Raw genomic sequence first — 22,283 nt, 5'->3', positions numbered from 1 at the left:
GTGTAGAAACAGTCAAGGGGTCTGAATACTTTCCAAATGCACAATGTATGCATGTACAAAAAAATGTAACGTCTAGCAGCAACAACGACAAAAGGATCTACGCCGAATTAAGATTCAAAGATGTCTGCAGAAAGAAGGAGGTGTCAGCTATGATCTACTAATCTATTATTGAACTACAGTAAGTGAAGGGGATTTACACTTTCCGAATGCACTGTGTGTGTGAGATATATGGACACTCCTTCAAATTAGTGGATTCTGATATTTCAGCCACACCCGTTGCTGACAGGTGTATAAAATCGAGCACACAGCCATGCATCGCCATAGACTAAAATTAGCAGTAGAATGGCCTTACTGAAGAGCTATCTTAGTGACTTCCAACTGCCCCGGTCAATTGTAAGTGCTGTTAATGTGACGTGGAAACCTTTAGGAGCAACAACGGCTCAGCCGCGAAGTGGTAGGCCACACAAGCTCACAGAACAGGACCGCTGAGTGCTGGAGCACGTCTGTCCTCAGTTGTAACACTCACTACCGAGTTCCAAACTGCCTCTGGAAGCAACGTCAGCACAAGAACCGTTTCGTCGAGAGTTTCATGAAACGTTGCGTCTTCACAGTTCTTCCAGTAAGTGTTTTTGTGTCAAATATTCAGTGTAAATTGTTAAAAGAATTCCTTGTGCATAGAGTTTGTATGGTTTGTTATACTTTGAAATCAACGTTTGATGGAAAAATCTGAGTCTCAGCGCAATTCCATTTCTGTGGATTTGCCCTTTAGTTGAGTCACAGTGCTCAGAGAGGCCTCTAGTGACGTTCCCCTGCAGCCACACCCACACAGTGTGATTGAACACTATGACCCCTGCAGCCACACCCACACAGTGTGATTGAACACTATGACCCCTGCAGCCACACCCACACAGTGTGATTGAACACTATGACCCCTGCCGTGGTTCTGAGTTCAGGGTCAACAAAGCCTCGCCTGCCAACTGTCAACACTCCCAGATCACAGAGCTGTCAGCTTAGATCATAAAATTTGACATGTACTCTCTCCTTTCCCTCCCCACGCCTGAGAACTATTCCAGTATAGTCAGAGCTGGCTTACAGTACAAGACAAAATCAGCAAACTTACAAGCACTCACGCTACCATGAACATCCGACAGCCTCTTAGGGCTGGAGTCAATCCTCATCGCAGAAGTATCAGATCCGCGTTATAGCTCTGTTGAATTGTAAAGGCAATGTTCCCGCGTTCGCGGAGACTGCGTTCACAGTAAACGCTGCATATGTCACACAATCGTAAATTACCTTTCAATTTTACCACGGGCTCTTCCGCGATACAGATTAAACCCTTAGAGGCTGTCTGATGTTATAATACCATACATATTGGTGGTAACAGAGCCAATGTAGACAGCTCCAAGAGGTAGTCACAACAGTAATGTCTCCACTAAAACAGATCCATCCTACAGAGGAGAGCTTGTCCTGAGCCTTCCTTCAAGCTCTTTGCACTCAGCCTTTCCGCACCCTAACAATACACCATTGTGCAGACAAGGGACAAAATTAGACAATGACAATACTCTTGAAGAAAGGGGGACAATGCAATGTTACAAACTAGAACAAAAAACAACCAAACATTCACTCAAAACACACATCACGGCTGATATGTGCAGGGGCGAAGGGACGCAGCTGTGCGGTCCAGAGGCATCCATTGGCATTATGGGTAAAAGGATATGTCCTGCAGCTGTGGTTTCCCGTCTAGGCTGACGACAGCAGCTTCTATCAACCTCAACCTTCTGCTTCCTATTCCTGTAATCTACACTCGTTCCTACAAGCACCCAAATTCACTTCATCGTCACCATCCACTGCCTTCATCCCTTCACATTATTTTACCTCCGCATCGTATATAAAAGATCTGCTGATCTCTGAGTCTTAAATGGTATCACATTACTCTATATTTACTTTCTGTCCAGTGGTAGGCTCTCCGGACCAGAGCTTAGTGAGACGTCTCTGCACACAACAAATGGTCTGTAGTCTAGGAGGAGAGAGAGCTATGTGGTCTGGTTTGACCTGCCATGTCCTCCCTACAGGGCAGTGCACGGCCAAGGACCGACTCTCGCTGAAGATGCACAGCAGCTGTTGTGGCGAGAGGCTTGCTGTTCATCACACTCACCGAGGGCTGAGGAATGACTCATAGAGAGGGCCTTTGTGCACCCGGAGCCTGGTCATATGGAGACCACATGGGAGGGAGGGTGAAATTAAATTCTGAAGACAACAAAAAGTTGGACTGGGTCAATCACAGATCTGAGAGAGACAACAGGCCACAGCACTGAGAGGGAAGGGAAGGACAGAGTCTAGGAGGATGACATTGTCATTACATAGCAATGATTCCACAGCACTTCAGGAAATCAAAGGCAATGAGAACAGACGTGGCTCAAGTCTGTTGAGCCCATTCCTCCATGCATTATAAGACAGGTTCGGGAAGATACCGCCTGAGAACATCCATCTCCCAGAGGAGGTCCAGGTTTCAACTGGTCAGTGGGACTTTGTGTCATCAGGGAGTCTACTAAAAATGTACTTTGGCCACACCCACATTGTCAAGACACCACCGCCACATTGCAAGATAAACACACCATAGCATCGACTATTTTTACCTTCTGCGTTGTTATTGAGAATGTCTCAGTTTAAAATTCAGGTTGCTGCTCTGCCAAAATTTCAACACGGAACTGTTTATTTAGAGGAGAACACAAGCTGCACATCAACAGGAAGTTGATGACAATGCTCTGCAGAGGCCAGCCCTATTATCAGCTGCACAGTCATGATAGAAACTACCGGACCTCCTCTGTCTGGAGGCTCAGCCATGATAGAAACTACCGGAACTCCTCTGTCTGGAGGCTCAGCCATGATAGAAACTACCGGAACTCCTCTGTCTGGAGGCTCAGCCATGATAGAAACTACCGGAACTCCTCTGTCTGGAGGCTCAGCCATGATAGAAACTACCGGACCTCCTCTGTCTGGAGGCTCAGCCATGATAGAAACTACCGGACCTCCTCTGTCTGGATGCTCAGCCATGATAGAAACTACCGGACCTCCTCTGTCTGGAGGATCAGACTGACCCCAAGAGAGAATGATTGTCCTAATACTCGCTCCCCGCTTTTCCCTCACAAAACTTGTTTTAGACCTTACTGCCATGTTTCTTGTCTGTGTTGGTGTTGTGTAGAGACTCCTTGACTGAAGACCCAGTAATGAGACCTAGGTCAGGCCGCCATGGGAGTCACAGTTGCAGAAAAACAACCCAAACTTCTCTACAGGATGGTTGTGAAATGGCTTTTCTGGGGCATTTTGAGAGAGTTGAGGAGGGAGTTGAAATAACTCATAAAATCTCTCTAACAGCTCTGTCTTTTATCGTTATTCTACGACCTTGGCTATCCGTGACATTCCGAGGTTAGAGAAGGGTCAGTTCAGCTCAACTCCCGTCTACGACCATGGTAAAACCCCAGCCCAGTCAGTCTCTCAGCCTCCCCTGCTAGGGCCCTGACCTTGGGGGGGGCAGCACACAGAGTCCCTTTAGATGGGCAGCTTTGATTTCCGCTCAACAGGCCCCGGTGTCAAACTGTGGCAGGCCACTCTCAGACAAAGACCAGTTCAGCTCTTACATCCCTATTCATAATCAACTTAACAGTCTTTCACTCTGCCGTTACACATGTACACGTATATATATACATACATACATACATACATACACACACACACACATATATATATATATATAGTTGAAGTCGGAAGTTTACATTCACCTTAGCCAAATACATTTAAACTCAGTTTTCACAATTCCTGACATTTAATCCTAGTAGAAATTCCCTGTCTTAGGTCAGTTAGGATCACAACTTTATTTTAAGAATGTGAAATGTCAGAATAATAGTAGAGAGAATGATTTATTTCAGCTTTTATTTCTTTCATCACATTCCCAATGGGTCAGAAGTTTACATACAATTAGGATTTGGTAGCATTGCCTTTAAATTGTTAAATTGTTGTTGCTCGCACACACTTTTTCAGTTCTATAGGATTGAGGTCAGGGCTTTGTGATGGCCACTCCAATACCTTGACTTTGTTGCCCTTAAGCCATTTTGCTACAATTTTGGAAGTATGCTTGGGGTCATTGTCCATTTGGAAGACCCATTTGCAACCAAGCTTTAACTTGCTGACTGATGTCTTGAGATGTTGCTTCAATATATCCACATATTTGTCTTGCCTCATGATGCCATCTATTTTGTGAAGTGCACCAGTCCCTCCTGCAGCAAAGCACCCCCAAAACATGATGCTGCCACCCCTGTGCTTCACGATTGGGATGGTGTTCTTTGGCTTGCAAGCCTCCCCCTTTTTCCTCCAAACATAATGATGGTCATTATGGCCAAACAGTTCTATTTTTGTTTCATCAGACCAGAGTACATTTCTCCAAAAAGTGCAGTTGCAAACCGTAGTCTGGCTTTTTTATGGCGGTTTTGGAGCAGTGGCTTCTTCCTTGCTGAGCGGCCTTTCAGGTTATGTCGATATAGGACTCGTTTTACTGTGGATTTAGATACTTTTGTACCCGTTTCCTTCAGCATCTTCACAAGGTCCTTTGCTGATGTTCTGGGATTGATTTGCACTTTTCGCACCAAAGTACGTTCATCTCTAGGAGACAGCGTCTCCTTCCTGAGCGGTATGACGGCTGCGTGGTCCCATGGTGTTTATACTTGCGTACTATCGTTTGTACAGATGAACGTGGTACCTTCAGGCATTTGTAAATTGCTCCCAAGGATGAACCAGACTTGTGGAGGTCTACAATTGTTTTTCTGAGGTCTTGGCTGATTTCTTTGGATTTTCCCATGATGTCAACCAAAGAGGCACTGAGTTTGAAGGTAAGCCTTGAAATACATCCACAGGTACACCTTCAATTGACTCAAATGATGTCAATTAGCCTATCAGATGCTTCTAAAGCCAAGACATCCTTTTCTGGGATTTTCCAAGCTGTTTAAAAGGCACAGTCAACTTAGTGTATGTAAACTTCTGACTCACTGGAATTGTGATACAGTGAATTATAAGTGAAATCATCTGTCTGTTAACAATTGTTGGAAAAATGACTTGTGTCATGCACAAAGTAGATGTCCTAACCGACTTGCCAAAACTATAGTTTGTTAACAAGACATTTGTGGAGTGGTTGAAAAACGAGTTTTAATGACTCCAACCTAAATGTATGTAAACTTCCGACTTTTACATTTACATTTAAGTCATTTAGCAGACGCTCTTATCCAGAGCGACTTACAAGAGAGCGACTAAAAGTCCTAATATAATACAGTTTCTCCCCGACCAGATTATTCTCCCTCTTCCTCCTTCACCTTTTTCTTCTTCTTCTTCTTCTTTGACGATTCCTCTGTGGGAGAGACGGGCGCCTCCTCTTCCTCTACGTCCATCGCCTCGGCTTTCTTGGACTTCTTTTTCTTCTTCTTGGGAGTTTCTCCTGCTGCCGTTGACGCCTCTGGTTCTTCCACCGGTTCTTTTTTGGGTTTCTTGGGTTTGACTGTCACCGGTGTGGCCACCTCTTCCTCCACCTCCTCAAACTTCCTCTTCTTGGAAACGGAGGGGAGGGTGGAGTCTCCGGAGGGGTCGTACACCTTCACGTCACTCTTGTGTTGGTATTTGTCAGACTTCGCCATGGCTTTGCCTGTTCCACTGATTCTTCTGATTCCCTTCTCCTCTAGGTGGCGTAGCCTGGCCTCCAGCTTGGCGCGGTTCTCAACTCCCATCTCAGCGTTCGTGTCCTCTCCCAGTTACACATGTTCTGTTTATATTTCTTCAGTGTATTTGGTCTGCATAACATGCCTAACAGTATTACTCACAAACTGGTCTTTAGAAACATTAATGTCCATGAGATGACGTCAATGTTATAGCTTATCAAGCAGCTCATTGATCAGTGCACAACAAAGCAATTACCAGTTGCTGTAGTTGAAACTACTCATGGATTAAGTCCTGTTTGTACTCTACAAGGACTGTTGTGGACAAAATGTGTCATCCTGAATGCAATTCATAGATTAGGGTACTGAAAGTTGAGGCTCAGGTCTGAGTAACTGACTTCAACTGTATGTGTGTGAGTAAGTGAGAAAGAGATGTTGTTGGTCAGTCTGGTCTCAGCAGGCATTCCAGTGCGTGAGACAGACAGTGTTAGGCCTGTGTGGCCCATCAGGCCTTATGAGCAGCAGAAGACTGGGGGCTTTGTCTCTGCGTCGCAGGGTATTTATAGGAGTGTGTCATGTGCAGGGCTTGAAGAAGGGTCTTAATCCAGACCCACTCAATGTCTCCTCCACCATCTCCACCAAAATACTGTACAACTGTCAGAATTCACCTACCCCGTGCACGGTTGGTGTATATTCTATAAGTAGGAGCCGTTTTTCTCTAGTCAGTCCACGTGGTCGGGGAGGGACAGGACCACCGTAAGTGCTGTTACACAGATTGTCATAGGGAGAAATTATACTCATTCAGCAGATTCAGAGGGAAAGACCTTTCCATAAACCACAGAATCCTATACTGATGTATGAAAATTGTATCTTTTCATACGCCACAGAGCAGATCACACTCGGTATACATTCCTAAATCAACAAGCACTATAAATGTTTACCCAAAGCCCTCATCCTGTGAGACATCTCGTCCACTTTTACATCCAAGTTAAACACAGCTCTGCTTTGATGTGTTTTTACATGAATATGTATTGATGTTCCCCAAGTGAGTGTGCACTTCTCTCAGTGTGTAGTTGGAGATCTTTGTGTCAAGCTTCTTTTATTTGGATCAAATCCACACAAGGATAACATGAATCACATATTTATTGTAATGGGTCATATGGTGGGAGTGATTGTTTAGTTATTAATGTTTTCCATATGTTAATAACTGGACCTCTCCAAATGTCTTCCAAAGAGGAACAATAAGCCTTTGAGCTCAGAGCAGGTTGTAAAATATAGAAAGGAGGACAAGAATGTTCTGAAGTCTCGGATGAGTCATATTCCTAGCCAACACCCGCAAAGACTTCTCCTCTAAACTGTCCCACAGGTACGAAGGTACTAACTGGTAACGAAACCCAACTAGCCTACAGATCATACAGTATATATATATTTATTTTTTTACACTCTTCATCTTTGGGTTCTAGGCCTAGTAACCTGAATGAATGTGTGCATTTATGTGAGAAATCAGCGTATGTGTTGAATGTACATGTGCCAAGGGAGACCACAACATTGGTTCAGGGCCAGCTCTGTCTCTCCCAACCCTACCTTGGTTCAGGGCCAGCTCTGTCTCTCCCAACCCTACCTTGGTTCAGGGCCAGCTCTGTCTCTCCCAACCCTACCTTGGTTCAGGGCCAGCTCTGTCTCTCTTGACCTCTTGGTTGGCCAGTCCAAGTGGATTGTTATTTGTTCAGATGGTGACGAAACATCAATATGTACAAAAAGGAAGCTACAAGGAGGCATGCCCAAACTAAAGATTCAAAACCAAACGAAAGGCCTCATGGCCACTAAACCAATCAGCAACCTCACAGCTCTCCAAGCTGGCACTCTGACTGATCACCTTAATTGGCGGCACCCGAAGTGCTTATTAAGTAGGCTCAGCACCAGGACAAGGTTGCCCCCCCCTGGGGGAATGGAGTGTGGAGGTGGAACCTGGATAACGTGTTTGTCTATGTCCTAACATTAATCTTCCCACCATAACATAACTCTCCATCGTGTCTCACGCTACCAGGTTCTGTTGAGCTAGTGTACAGAGGAGAGACCGTGGGAACTGAATGTACTTCTCTGAACTAAATGACTAAAACACAAATGTGCAAAGACAGTACAGGCCAGGGAATGTACTGTAGCTAGAACATAGCTTAGCAAAGCACATTAGATATGCAACATGTAGGTCACTGAGGAATGCGTGTCTTTGTGCTTCGTCTGCCTATTTTGTCAATGAGGCATTAAGAGGGACAGAAATTATTCATTTAAATGTAGCTTAGGAGATAGTATGCATGTAACACACACACACACACACACACACACACACACAGGATAGAAACAAACAGCATACATGGATAATGGGTGTTTTTTCCTGGTGATTGTGCATGGTGCATGCAGCTGGACTGACATCCTGGATGCAGAGTGAGGTAGTTGGTTTTCACTCCAGTCATAAATAGTCATCCTTGGCCTAGCCTTCAACTAGCAGAACACAGAGGACAGGCGGTAGAGAGAGGAAGGGGAAGACTAGGAAACACTGATAGGTCAAGGTCCATAACAATGATGCAGAGTAGGATGAGAGGTGGACACAGGATGCATTATAATAACACAGCAAAAAGATAAAGGTTTTCTCCTAAACTAGGCATTTCTTATTCAAATTATGACAATACATTTGTTAAAAACATCGAAATAAAAATAACATTTTAATATTATGTGTAGGCTATTGGAAAACGCATTTTATTTCCAAGTATGAAAAAACGGTTTTTGTAATTTAACAACAAAAAAATCTCTCAAAGCACTCTGATATAAATAAATAAATAATACATTTCTCCCTCAGTGCATTTTGATGCGCAGACAGAGACCCAGATGTAACCCTTCGCGCTTCCAGCGCAGCTTCCCACAGGTACTCTGTTAGCATCAGATTGCATCACTTCCCTGAAACACGCCGAAATCTTGTTCAATTCACACAGCATGTCTGCACCGATTCAACTTTACTGCGATATGATCCAACTCCTCAATTCATCAACAATAGAGGCATCAACCCCGACATGTCAGTCACAGAGACAGGTAGATGTCCAAACTTTACTTCAATAGTTTACTAATACTTCAACAGTTTTCGCTATTCATTTCATGCCATTGTGTTAGAAATAGGACAGTTACTTACAGTTAACACTACTGGTATCCATGTGTGTTTTCCAATCCGCGTCTTCTTTGACGTTCATTTATTTTGCACAAGTTTGCGCCGCAGTAGGCTGGCTACACGACGTGGACCCATGTGTGGCGTAAGTGACACACAGAAACGAGTCAGTCACAGACGCGAGTTTACCTCATCTGCTCGCTCTCACAGGGTCCTAGCGCTAGTTTAAAAATATTTCTAATTGGCTACTGTGCTACACACGATGACATCACCTTAGCACAATCAACACAGACAAATATCCACATGTAAACTGCTTTAATTTAAATAAAATATGTACGTCATTTGTTGAGCAGTAGTTCTGACATTGAAATAAATAATATGCAGATTGCTTTGTACAGTTACAAAATGAAAACATACATTTAAAAGTCTCCCAAACCTTTTATAATGGATATAGATTCAAAAATGAGATTGTGAATTCTGGAAGTACAGTATGTACATTATTGACCAGTATTGCTGTTAGTATTGTAAATATGTACGATAACTTGCGACTCTCTCTCTCTCACACACACACACACACACACACATCTATAAAACAAACAGCCATTACAAAGATGGCAGTAAGAGTTATTTATACTAGATGACTGCTGCTAGTCAGTATGACTAATAGTAGTCTGATAAAGGCAGTGCTGCATACACTAACAATCAGAACACTCTTTTCCTATGACGCACAACCTCATACCAGACCATTCAAATACAACTGAAAGAAAAAGGACAGCTTTGCATGTAGGCTACCAAGAATATTGTATGATCTATTGAATTACTAAGAGTCACCTCTTCAAAACCCAACAGAAGATAACCAGGAGTCACCTCTTCAAAACCCAACAGGAGATAACCAGGAGTCACCTCCTCAAAACCCAACAGGAGATAACTAGGAGTCACCTCCTCAAAACCCAACAGGAGATAACTAGGAGTCACGTCTTCAAAACCCAACAGGAGATAACTAGGAGTCACCTCTTCAAAACCCAACAGGAGATAACTAGGAGTCACCTCCTCAAAACCCAACAGGAGATAACTAGGAGTCACCTCCTCAAAACCCAACAGGAGATAACTAGGAGTCACCTCTTCAAAACCCAACAGGATAATGTTTTGTTCTACTGTATGCACACTATAGTGAAATATTTAGCAACCAGTAATCATTTCACCCCCTAAGTTGATTTAGATAATTTAAAAAAACATTTTATATCAGGACCCTGGTTGTCATTTGGACTGGTATCCACGTAGACCAATCAGGACAATTCCATCAAATAAATTCCACTTCAACATCCACAAAATTCCCTCACCTTAATTCCTTCCCTTCTCACCTCGATTCATTCCCTCCTCACCTTGGTATTGTTCAAGGAAGAGTTTATTCAATCCCTTTCAGTTGTAATCTAATTCAGATACATTCCTCTATTTCATCTCTAATCCAGACTTCTGGTCTCTAATCCCTTTAATCCACTTTCCTCCACAGGCAGATAAATCCCTTTTTATTCAGAAACAGTTCAGATTCGATCTAATTAATGTATATCTCTATTCATTATCTCTGTCTCCATGTGTTGAGTTAGAATCAGATCAAGTCTCCCCATGAAGAGTCACTCACGTCAGCTTTTATCCTAACTACAATCCTAGCTCTGAATACAATTCAAGATCCAATCATAACATGATATTCCATTATTGTAAATGAAACCCTTTGGTTCAATTGAAATTGATAAGACTAAATAATCGAAAACTCCAATACATACATTACATTGTTTGGGTCCTTCCCATCAATTTAGTAAATCAATCAACTGTTAGTATGTAGGCAAGAGCCTGGTTTTATATGGAAACATGCATTCTGTTTAAAGGGGAGCTGAACTTCCTGATTTGGCCTCATTTTTTGGCTTGGTCATTAAGAAGGCCATGACTGAAGCCGAACGGGGGGGGGTTAAAGTGGGTGTCTTTTGTTTGTGTGTTCCCACGTAGCAAAAATGGTCTATTATATTGACAAGATAGTCGATTGACCGCTCTAACAATGGAAATACATGTCCTCAAAAAACAGAAAGCAGGTGGGAGTAGGCGAGATCAGGTGGGACCATTCTAGCCAATGAGAGGGCAGATACGTGTGCGAACAACAGGCCATAGTGATAGATGGACTCATCTGTCTGTGACAACCTCAAAGGCTCTGCCCATGCTATCTTCATTTTAAAGTAGTACATTTTCTTCTTCTTTTTAATTTTTTAAGTCATTGAAATTTGGAGCTATTAATATTTTAAATGATTGTTCCATGTACATTGTGTAATTTACTGATGGTCCTTAACTAGCCCCATAGGGATTTCAAATGTCAAACCAAATTGAAATAAACCCAAGCCAAGGAAAACTGTTAGGGTACCCTTCATTCCGTTAGGGTACCCTTCATTCCGTTAGGGTACCCTTCATTCCGTGACATAATTTTTTAAATATTATCTCACAAATCTCTGATTTTGGACGAGACTGACTTTATGACCAAAACGATCCTATTTACACTTTGTAGTCAATTTTAACACTTGAATAAATGATTTTGACTCATGTCGATGCCACATAGGCCATTTTCAAAAAGAGAAGTTGCTTTTTAGGGGCAGTCACTCTTTAAGCATGTTGCTATCTAAAACAAAACAACACAAGCAAACAAACTCATTGGTTCTTAAGATAGTTATATTACTTTGGTTTTTCAGTAAACACACAATGATCCACACATTTTCTTAAACCGTACTACCACAATATATCAATCTAGCCTTTCATTCCGTGGTGAACCCTTGCTCTATTAAGAAATACAAAGTTTAAGTCTCAATGTAAAAAAAAAAAAAAAAAAATCTGTGAATGAAACAATATATTTAGAGTAAAGAAAGCAAGGACAGAGTTTATCTGGTAGCACGTTCTGTTTGGACAGTTTGCTGATGTTCTCTCTTTCCTGCTTGATCATAAGATAATGTCTCAGAGGCTGTCCAAACCAGCAACCTGAAAATGACATGACAGTCAAGAACTATAGTTAAAGAACTATAGTTAAACTAATAAAGCAAACACATAATACTGAAAGCATAGGCAGAACTAGCCTGGTCTAGTCCTCCCACAAACAGACATGGCTCAGGAGGAGGAGCCTGTTACTCCACTTTCTCCAGAGATATCTTATTGATGTATAGACTCAGGCTGGCTGGGTTTCTCTGGCCCGGAGGATGTCCTGGAACAACAGAACTATATCATTACAACTTATTATATTTCTATGGCTAGAACCCGAGCTGGTTTTAGTTCTGGTTCTGCTGTGACTCTGACCTGATGGATCGAGGGCTACCCAGATGGGTTATTATGGCTCTCAGTGAGGACTCAGGCCCCTCTAACGTTAAGCCCAGCAGGCGGCTATACTGAGCTTCTACAGTCTGGTCCTTTCAGAACAGTCGGACTTGTTTCTTGAGCTCGTTTCTCTTCCACATTGCCAGCCGGTCAAAATCAGGCATAGTCATCCTAAACACCCGGTAGAAGTCCTCAGGAGACAGGTGGCGCTGGCAGAGAGAGATTACACACAGGTTAGTGTTGTTGGAGACATTGTCATAACCAACTCAGAAATGGAAATACAATTGACTCACTATATAGTATGTGCAGTGAGAGGTGTTCATTACTTGCATGTTAACAAGCCTGAGAGATACTCACCTCTAGTCTGGCTCTGTCCACGTCATTGGGGGGCTGGTTCTGCCTCCTTATGGTGACTACCAACACGTCATATGGGTAGATCTAAGGGAAGAATGGTTATGAAGAAAACATTAAATGATTTTTAGATTTTCACACCATACATAAACTATGCAATGCTGGCCATCCTATTGTCAACGAATCACAGATGTTTGCCTGGGTCATACATTCACCTGTACTTTCTCTGACAACAGTCACACTTCCTGGTTCTGACCTGAGGTCAATACCAAAGGTAAGATAGGATGGACACTAGCTGACTGATCAGTCGGGACAACGTTCTCCATATCTCTCTCTCTCGGAAGGGCTTTGAACCTCCTTCCCTGTCCAGCCCTAATTTCCAGGTGAGTGGGCCTGGGGTGAACCCGTCTCCTGAGAGGAGCAGAGGAGACTCTTATCTCTGTGACACCATGGACGAGGTCAATTCTTGTAGGTCCGGTAGTAGGAAGTGTCCCGCCAGCCCAGACTTCCTCATAGAGACATAGGGAGAATCTCAATTGCATACAGCAGGTAGCCTAGCGGTTAGAGTGTTGGGCCAGGAACCGAAAGGATTCTGTTTCGAATAAAGGAGCTTGTAAAGGTGGAATATCTGATCTGTGTTCTTGAGCAAGGCACTTTGTCATAATTTACTCCAGGGGTGCCGTACTATTATGGCTGACCCTGTAAAACAACACATTTCACTGCACCATTTTGGTATACGTTTCCTCAATTTCTTATTCTAGTGTTCTCTACTCGTGTTCTCTTCTAGTGTTCTCTACTCGTGTTCTCTACTAGTGTTCTCTACTAGTGTTCTCTACTCGTGTTCTCTACTCGTGTTCTCTACTCGTGTTCTCTACTCGTGTTCTCTACTCGTGTTCTCTTCTAGTGTTCTCTTCTAGTGTTCTCTACTAGTGTTCTCTACTCGTGTTCTCTACTCGTGTTCTCTACTCGTGTTCTCTACTCGTGTTCTCTACTAGTGTTCTCTTCTAGTGTTCTCTTCTAGTGTTCTCTACTCGTGTTCTCTACTCGTGTTCTCTTCTCGTGTTCTCTTCTAGTGTTCTCTACTCGTGTTCTCTACTCGTGTTCTCTACTCGTGTTCTCTTCTCGTGTTCTCTTCTCGTGTTCTCTTCTAGTGTTCTCTTCTAGTGTTCTCTACTCGTGTTCTCCACTAGTGTTCTCTAGTAGTGTTCTCTACTAGTGTTCTCTTCTAGTGTTCTCTACTCGTGTTCTCTACTCGTGTTCTCTACTCGTGTTCTCTTCTAGTGTTCTCTAGTAGTGTTCTCTAGTAGTGTTCTCTAGTAGTGTTCTCTACTAGTGTTCTCTACTCGTGTTCTCTAGTCGTGTTCTCTAGTCGTGTTCTCTAGTCGTGTTCTCTTCTAGTGTTCTCTACTCGTGTTCTCTTCTAGTGTTCTCTTCTAGTGTTTTCTACTCGTGTTCTCTACTAGTGTTCTCTACTCGTGTTCTCTACTCGTGTTCTCTAGTCGTGTTCTCTTCTAGTGTTCTCTACTCGTGTTCTCTTCTAGTGTTCTCTACTCGTGTTCTCTACTCGTGTTCTCTACTAGTATTCTCTACTAGTATTCTCTACTCGTGTTCTCTACTCGTGTTCTCTACTCGTGTTCTCTTCTAGTGTTCTCTAGTAGTGTTCTCTAGTAGTGTTCTCTAGTAGTGTTCTCTACTAGTGTTCTCTACTCGTGTTCTCTAGTCGTGTTCTCTAGTCGTGTTCTCTTCTAGTGTTCTCTACTCATGTTCTCTTCTAGTGTTCTCTTCTAGTGTTCTCTTCTAGTGTTTTCTACTCGTGTTCTCTACTAGTGTTCTCTACTCGTGTTCTCTACTCGTGTTCTCTAGTTGTGTTCTCTAGTCGTGTTCTCTTCTAGTGTTCTCTACTCGTGTTCTCTTCTAGTGTTCTCTACTCGTGTTCTCTACTCGTGTTCTCTACTCGTGTTCTCTAGTCGTGTTCTCTTCTAGTGTTCTCTTCTAGTGTTCTCTACTAGTGTTCTCTAGTAGTGTTCTCTACTAGTGTTCTCTACTCGTGTTCTCTTCTAGTGTTCTCTACTAGTGTTCTCTAGTAGTGTTCTCTACTAGTGTTCTCTACTCGTGTTCTCTTCTAGTGTTCTCTACTAGTGTTCTCTACTCGTGTTCTCTACTCGTGTTCTCTACTCGTGTTCTCTACTAGGGTTCTCTACTAGTGTTCTCTACTAGTGTTCTCTTCTAGTGTTCTCTTCTAGTGTTCTCTTCTAGTGTTCTCTTCTAGTGTTTTCTACTAGTGTTCTCTACTAGTGTTCTCTAGTAGTGTTCTCTACTCGTGTTCTCTACTCGTGTTCTCTACTCGTGTTCTCTTCTAGTGTTCTCTACTAGTGTTCTCTACTAGTGTTCTCTACTAGTGTTCTCTACTAGTATTCTCTACAGCCAGCTTACATTTGGTTCAGTGATAGTCAGTTTGTTCATTAATTTGCGTAACATCTTACCTTGTATTCTGTAGAAAAAGAGAAAAAAAAGAGCTGATCACCACATTTATTCATATTCTCATTGGTTATGTAATTTGTAAGTGATATTATTGAAAGGTAAAGCAGTGATTGCTTACCTCTGATTCCCCAGTTAACTGCACTGCTGCTGTCGTACTGGAAACAATCTGCACTCTGGGGCTGAAAGAGACAGACGACAAGAACAATTATTTTAGAGATACAAAAAAGTTATTGGTCTTTACTCTTGCTATGGGCTGGTTTGGGTCCACACAGGATCCATTTACAACACCCACATCCTGTGACAACCCCCTGCCCCCCTCAGGGAACTCACCCTGTGCAGTCCGTTCCTGCCATACCCTGGCAACGAGGCTGACTTGGAGATGAAGGAGTCTGAAAGAGAGGAAACACAAGCATCCCAGCCATTCAGCCTGGGACCTGACCCACACACTGCGTCCCAGCAGAACACCGCAGCACGCCTCAGTAGAAACACTGTGAGGGATGGGCAATTAGCAATCTCTAACAAATTGCAAATGCAAGGCGATATAAGAGACAGCAGGGGGCGCTAACAGCAAACACAATGGAGAAGCCCTCTCTGTGATTTTCATTTACAGGCAATGAAATTTACAGGCAATTGCATTGTTACGAAAAAGTATGAAAATGCGTTCCGGACAAGAGCGTCTGCTAAATGAATAAAATGTAAGAATGCCCCCTCTACGATGCAACATGCGCGCTTTATAATCCTTGTGTAAACAATCATTAGCATAATTGATCTCAGGCTCTTGAAATGGCATTTGTTATCAATGTAATGAGGAGAGTATCTGTACTTTACTTTACTATTTATATTTTTGACAACTTTTACTTTTATTTCACTACATTCCTAACGAAAATAATGTACTTTTTACTCCATACATTTTCCCTGACACCCAAAAGTACTCGTTACATTTTGAATGCTTAACAGGACAGGACAAGTGTCTAATTCACACACATTTCAACAGAACATCCATGGTTATCCCTACTGCCTCAGATCTAGCGGACTCACTAAACACATGCTTCGTTTGTAAATTATGTGTTGGAGCTTGCCCCCGGCTATCAGAAAATAAATTTAAAAAACAAGAAAATAGTGCCGTCTGGTTTGCTTAATATAAGGATTTTGAAACAATTTATACTTTATACTTTTAATACTTATTATTAATACGCATTATTTTACAGAGAACGCATAGAACCCCCGAGTTGATTATCCTGCTTATATTACAGCTATAACACATTTTGCCGCTAGAAATGTATTAATTTAGCGGTAGAAATGTGACACCATCCACTGAAGTAAGCTAGCAAGTTTACTGAAGTAGCTAGCACGTTTACTGAAGTAGATAGCAAGTTTACTGAAGTAACTAGCAAGTTTACTGAAGTAGCTAGCAGGTTTACTGAAGTAGCTAGCAGGTTTACTGAAGTAGCTAGCAGGTTTACTGAAGTAGCTAGCAGGTTTACTGAAGTAGCTAGCAGGTTTACTGAAGTAGCTAGCAAGTTTACCGAAGTAGCTAGCAAGTTTACCGAAATAGTTAGCAGGTTTACTGAAGTAGCTATCAGGTTTACTGAAGTAGCTAGCAAGTTTACTGAAGTAGCTAGTAGGTTTACTGAAGTAGCTAGCAAGTTTACCGAAGTAGCTAGCAAGTTTACCGAAATAGTTAGCAAGTTTACTGAAGTAGCTAGCAAGTTTACTGAAGTAGATTGCAAGTTTACTGAAGTAGCTAGCAGGTTTACTGAAGTAGCTAGCAAGTTTACTGAAGTAGCTAGCAGGTTTACCAAAGTAGCTAGCAAGTTTACCGAAGTAGCTAGCAAGTTTACCAAAGTAGCTAGCAAGTTTACTGAAGTAGCTAGCAAGTTTACCGAAGTAGCTAGCAGGTTTACTGAAGTAGCTAGCAAGTTTACTAGCTAGATAGTGAGCTACAGCTACATCATAGAACATGTAAGAATGAACTTCATAGCCATTTAATTATACCGTGAATTATAGGAAAATAATGCATGCTCTAGAATGCCCTTCAAGCCAATCAGAAACAAGTATTCAACAATGCCATGGTATAAACTGATGTAACTGTACTACTGTCGCCAGTGATGACCCCGTGATGACCCTGTCTACAGACAGACAATATACAGTAGGACACTGAGGCATCTCACTCACCACTGTCTGTACTGTAGTGGGATCTGGTGGGAGCTGGAAAGAGAGAGAGAGAGAGAGGGGGAGAGAAAGAGAGAGAGAGAGAGAGAGAGTATGAAGAAAAAGAGAAGAGAGAGACAGAAGAGAGAAACAGAGGAGAGAGAAAGAAAGAAAGAATGAAAAAGAGAGAGACACATAGTTAGATACAGCCTCTGCCTGTACAAATGCACGGTTAAGTGTTCTCATCTGGTCTCATAAAGCTCCTATAATGGTTTCTCATCAGAGCCTTGAAACTAAAGACCCTCCTGATACAATCAGTCTTGAATCCAGGGTCATGACAATGATGAAAGATACCAAACACACAGCAGCTGTGGTTCACAAGTTTTAGCGAAAAAATGCTGTAGGATACTGTATAACACGGATGATGGAGCGGTGGAAGAAGTCTGTCGGGACATTAGATAACAATGCCTCTGTTTGTCTTAGTGAGGCTTAAGACATATAACAAAGACTAACAAGAGATATACAACAAAGAGAACTGAAACGACAGTGGGTTAAGTGCATCTTAAAGAGTATCTCAAACAAGACATCTCCGTCTTACCCCCCCCCCCCTGAAAAAACACACGCATTTGTCTTTTCCGACTAGTTCTGACTTTGCTGATAACTACTTTATTAAGGAACTGACTACGACTGTGATATGTGGTTGTCTCACCTAGCTATCTGAAGATGAATGTACTGACTACGACTGTGATATGTGGTTGTCTCACCTAGCTATCTGAAGATGAATGTACTGACTACGACTGTGATATGTGGTTGTTTCACCTAGCTATCTGAAGATGAATTCACTAACCGTGAGTCGCTCTGGATTGGAGCGTCTGCTAAATGACAATTTTTTTTAAATGTAAAATAATGTAGATGAATAACCGTTGGATCAACATACAGATGTCATTCTGCCCCAGCAGCTGCTCTCCCTACAGCATGTGACTGTGTATCAAGGTCCAAAATAGCTTCCTATTCCTAATATAGCGCACTATATGACCATGTGACCTGTGACCTCACAATATAGGGAAAAGGGTGCCATTTTGGGACGGACCCCCAGCAGTCAGGTTAAACACCAAGATCAATGGTTCCTTCAGAAAGCTTTCATGTGCATCACATCAGTCAATGTGTCTGGCTGGTGCTGGTCCTGGTTGTGTTCTCCCTTTCCCCAAAGACACAACATCCATTAAACATGGCGGAAGCTTCAATGAGTCATCAATAAAACAGGAAGAGGGACATGCAGGAGGTGGCTACAACTGGAGTGGGGCTGTGGGGGGAGTCATATGTACGCCCTACATAAAAAAAACACACATTCCCCCTCTCCATCTCGCTTTCTCTCTCTCTCTCTCTCTCTCTCTCTCTCTCTCTCTCTCTCTCTCTCTCTCTCTCTCTCGTTTCCCCACCTTAACATGCAAACAGGCACTTAATGTGATGAGTACGGAGGAGGAAGGAGGATCAATGTAACTGTACACATCCTCCATCAGAGCAGTCTGAAACACATGACTAGGACAGAGTCTCAGCTCTATGAGGGTGTGGACTGATTGACAGACATAGTATCTATCTCCAGCAATAAACCATTTCCTTCCTTCTCTACTCCCTGCTCCCTGCTCCCTGCTCCCTGCTCTACTCCCTGCTCCCTGCTCCCTGCTCTACTCCCTGCTCCCTGCTCTCTGCTCTACTCCCTGCTCTGCTCCCTGCTCCCTGCTCACTGCTCCCTGCTCTCTGCTCTCTGCTCTCTGCTCCCTTCTCTCTACTCCCTGCTCTCTGCTCTACTCCCTGCTCTGCTCCCTGCTCACTGCTCCCTGCTCTCTGCTCTACTCCCTGCTCTGCTCCCTGCTCTCTGCTCTACTCCCTGCTCTGCTCCCTGCTCACTGCTCCCTGCTCTACTCTCTGCTCTCTGCTCTACTCCCTGCTCTGCTCCCTGCTCCCTGCTCACTGCTCCCTGCTCTCTGCTCTCTGCTCCCTTCTCTCTACTCCCTGCTCTCTGCTCTACTCCCTGCTCTGCTCCCTGCTCACTGCTCTCTGCTCTCTGCTCCCTTCTCTGTACTCCCTGCTCTCTGCTCTACTCCCTGCTCTGCTCCCTGCTCCCTGCTCACTGCTCCCTGCTCTCTGCTCCCTGCTCTCTGCTCTCTGCTCACTGCTCTCTGCTCTCTGCTCTCTGCTCTCTTCTCTCTTCTCTCTGCTCTCTGCTCCCTGCTCTCTGCTCTCTGCTCCCTGCTCTCTGCTCCCTTCTCTCTGCTCTACTCTCTACTCTCTTCTCCCTGCTCTCTGCTCTCTGCTCCCTGCTCCCTGCTCTCTGCTCTACTCTCTTCCAGCCTGTGTTATCATTAGAGATGAGACATGATAAACTGCCATGATAGCTAATCAGGTTCAGTTGGTCACAGTGTATCAGATTAATCAGGGAGAGGGGGGTGAAGGTCAAGGTTGTGTGTGTGTGTGTGTGTGTGTGTGTGTGTGTGTGTGTGTGTGTGTGTGTGTGTGTGTGTGTGTGTGTGTGTGTGTGTGTGTGTGTGTGTGTGTGTGTGTGTGTGTGTGTTGGGATGCACAGCATTGTGCATGTCTTGCTATGTACATAATGTTAGATTACTTCTGTGTTTATGTGCGGCAAATGCTTGAAGCATGGTTTTTGTGTGTGGTTGGGTGAGTTCCACATTCTACTGCTCTGCCCCCCACTGTGCTGCCAGTGTAGAGGGGGTGTAGAGGGGGTCTGGGATATCCCCCACTGTGCTGCCAGTGTAGAGGGGGTGAAGAGGGGGTCTGGGATATCCCCCACTGTGCTGCCAGTGTAGAGGGGGTGTAGAGGTGGTCTGGGATATACCCACTGTGCTGCCAGTGTAGAGAGGGTGTAGAGGGGGTCTGGGATATCCCCCACTGTGCTGCCAGTGTAGAGGGTGTGTAGTGGGGGTCTGGGATATCCCCCCGTCCCCAGCCCTATCTCAGCTGGAGCTGGGTGCTCTGTCTCTCCCTGGGTTCCCCTGACTAATCTATTAACAGTAGGAGAGGAGAGATCACAGGAACACCAGACAACTTCATCTCCCCCCCCCCCCCTCTACTCTATCTCTCTTTCGTTCTCTTCTCCCCGTCAGTGTGTGATCCTCCAGTGTATGGGTACAGAGACATTAATCACCACAGTCACAGGGATGGAAGCTCTGACCACATATCAAGTATAGCAACCCTGAGGGGGATCTCATATCACAACAACATCCCTCTCACTTGAATTTATACACCATTTGGCAACCCTCACCATCTGGCAAGGTCTCAAAATATTTCAGCAATACGTAGCTACATACAGTATGTGATGGTCCATAGATGGTTGATGTAAAAGCACAGCTTGGTGGTAGATTACATGGTGTGCGTCCCAAATGGGAACCTATTCACTATATAGTGCACCGGCCCTGGTCAAAAGTAGTGCACTATAAAGGGAATAGGGTGCCATAGGGCTCTGGTCTAAAGTAGTGCACTATAAAGGGAATAGGGTGCCATAGGGCTCTGGTCTAAAGTAGTGCACTATAAAGGGAATAGGGTGCCATAGGGCTCTGGTCTAAAGTAGTGCACTATATAGGGAATAGGGATCCATTTGGGATTCATGTGTAATATATCTGGATCGTCAAGACAGCGCTGAGTCATTATGGACCGGCTCCTCTTATAACAACATTTGTCAGTCAGTCAGCCCATCAGAGGCTGAGATTAAACTCATCCCTCATCTCTCTCTGTCTCAGACCCCTGGCGCTCTACTCTCCTCTCCATACTGCTGCTGAGGAGCTAGCTCAGAGCAGACAGACAGACAGACAGACAGACAGACAGACAGACAGACAGACAGACAGACAGACAGACAGACAGACAGACAGACAGACACTCTCCATACTGCTGCTGAGGAGCTAGCTCAGGACAGACAGGCAGACAGACAGACAGACAGGCAGACAGGCCATCCCCATCGCTAAGCATTTTAGCAGCAGGATCCGGATGAGGAATCTGGATCTATTATTGAATAATGTGGCACTGAGCAAGTTGAGGAGACTAAACTGCTGGGTGTAACCCTAGATAGCAAGCTATCATGGTAAAAAATACATGGACTCAATGGTTACTAAAATGGGAGGAGGTCTGTCCATGATAAGGCGTTGTTCTGCAAAGAGGGACATACAGTAGGCAAATTGCAGATGGTCAGTAACATGCATGTCAGTCTCTCCTGGCTCAATGTTGAGGAGAGATTTCCTGCAGCACTATTGGTCTTTGTGCAAGGTTTTATTTAAAAAAAAACTTTATTTAACCTTTAAGAACAAATTGTTATTTTACAATGATGGCCTACCAAAAGGCAAAAGGCCTCCTACGGGACGGGGGCCTGGGATTCCAAAATAAAAAATAAATATAGGACAAAACACACATCACGACAAGAGAGACAACACAACACTACATAAAGAGAGACCTAAGACAACAACATAGTATGGCAGCAACAGATGACAACACAGCATGGTAGCAACACAACATGACAACAACATGGTAGCAACACAACATGGTAGCAGCATAAAACATGGTACAAACATTATTGGGCACAGACAACAGCACAAAGGTCAAGAAGGTAGAGACAACAATACATCACGTGATGCAGCCACAACTGTCAGTAAGAGTGTCCATGATTGAGTCTTTGAATGAAGAGACTGAGATAAAACTGTCCAGTTTGAGTGTTTGTTGCTGCTCGTTCCAGTCGCTAGCTGCAGCGAACTGAGAAGAGGAGCGACCCAGGGATGTGTGTGCTTTGGGGACCTTTAACAGAATGTGACTGGCAGAACGGGTTGTTGAGGTGTTGAAGCCGTACACTCATCAGTACAACACAAGACATGCAACCAGAGAGTCTCTTCACAGTCCCCAGGTCCAGAACAGAGGCTGGGAAACACACAGTATTCAATAGAGCCATGACTACATGGAACTCTCTGGTAACCCAGGTAACTCGAGCTAGAAATAAAAACAGATTCAAAAACCAGATAAAACACCTTAAGGCACGACAGGGACTGTGAAGAGACACACAGACATTTTGATGCATTTTCTATTGTATTTTGCATTGTATAATTTATTGT

The 22,283-nt window shown here is 43.7% G+C and overlaps 2 protein-coding genes across 8 annotated transcripts in view; both read right to left on the bottom strand.

The window, feature by feature from the left end:
* The window catches only part of afap1l1b (actin filament associated protein 1-like 1b), a 30,717-nt gene extending 21,681 nt beyond the window's left edge, over window positions 1–9,036 (bottom strand). The window contains exon 1 of one of the 3 annotated variants that reach the window (XM_071339634.1): window positions 8,878–9,036. In XM_071339634.1, coding sequence (XP_071195735.1) covers window positions 8,878–8,935 — 58 coding nt within the window. In that variant the 5' untranslated portion in view covers window positions 8,936–9,036. Of the gene's footprint in view, window positions 1–7,354; window positions 7,538–8,877 lie in introns of those variants that run through there. The other 2 variants (XM_071339632.1, XM_071339631.1) reach the window with 2 other exon arrangements.
* Window positions 9,037–9,148: 112 nt separating this feature from the next.
* LOC139537820 (actin-binding LIM protein 3-like) overlaps window positions 9,149–22,283 on the bottom strand; it is a 124,686-nt gene continuing 111,551 nt past the window's right edge. For 3 of the 5 annotated variants that reach the window (XM_071339636.1, XM_071339639.1, XM_071339638.1), the window contains 5 exons: window positions 17,200–17,232; window positions 15,355–15,413; window positions 15,027–15,203; window positions 12,550–12,630; window positions 9,149–12,401 (listed from right to left, as the gene is read on the bottom strand). In XM_071339636.1, the coding sequence (XP_071195737.1) occupies window positions 12,288–12,401; window positions 12,550–12,630; window positions 15,027–15,203; window positions 15,355–15,413; window positions 17,200–17,232 (464 nt within the window). In that variant the 3' untranslated portion in view covers window positions 9,149–12,287. The remainder of the gene's footprint in view (window positions 12,402–12,549; window positions 12,631–15,026; window positions 15,204–15,354; window positions 15,414–17,199; window positions 17,233–22,283) is intronic. The other 2 variants (XM_071339637.1, XM_071339640.1) reach the window with 1 other exon arrangement.

The sequence above is a fragment of the Salvelinus alpinus genome, chromosome 13, assembly GCF_045679555.1.
Source record: "Salvelinus alpinus chromosome 13, SLU_Salpinus.1, whole genome shotgun sequence".
In the NCBI taxonomy this organism is placed as follows: Eukaryota; Metazoa; Chordata; class Actinopteri; order Salmoniformes; family Salmonidae; genus Salvelinus; species Salvelinus alpinus.
The sequence above is the reverse complement of the archived record's forward strand: the minus strand, read 5'-3'. Positions and strand labels throughout refer to the sequence as shown.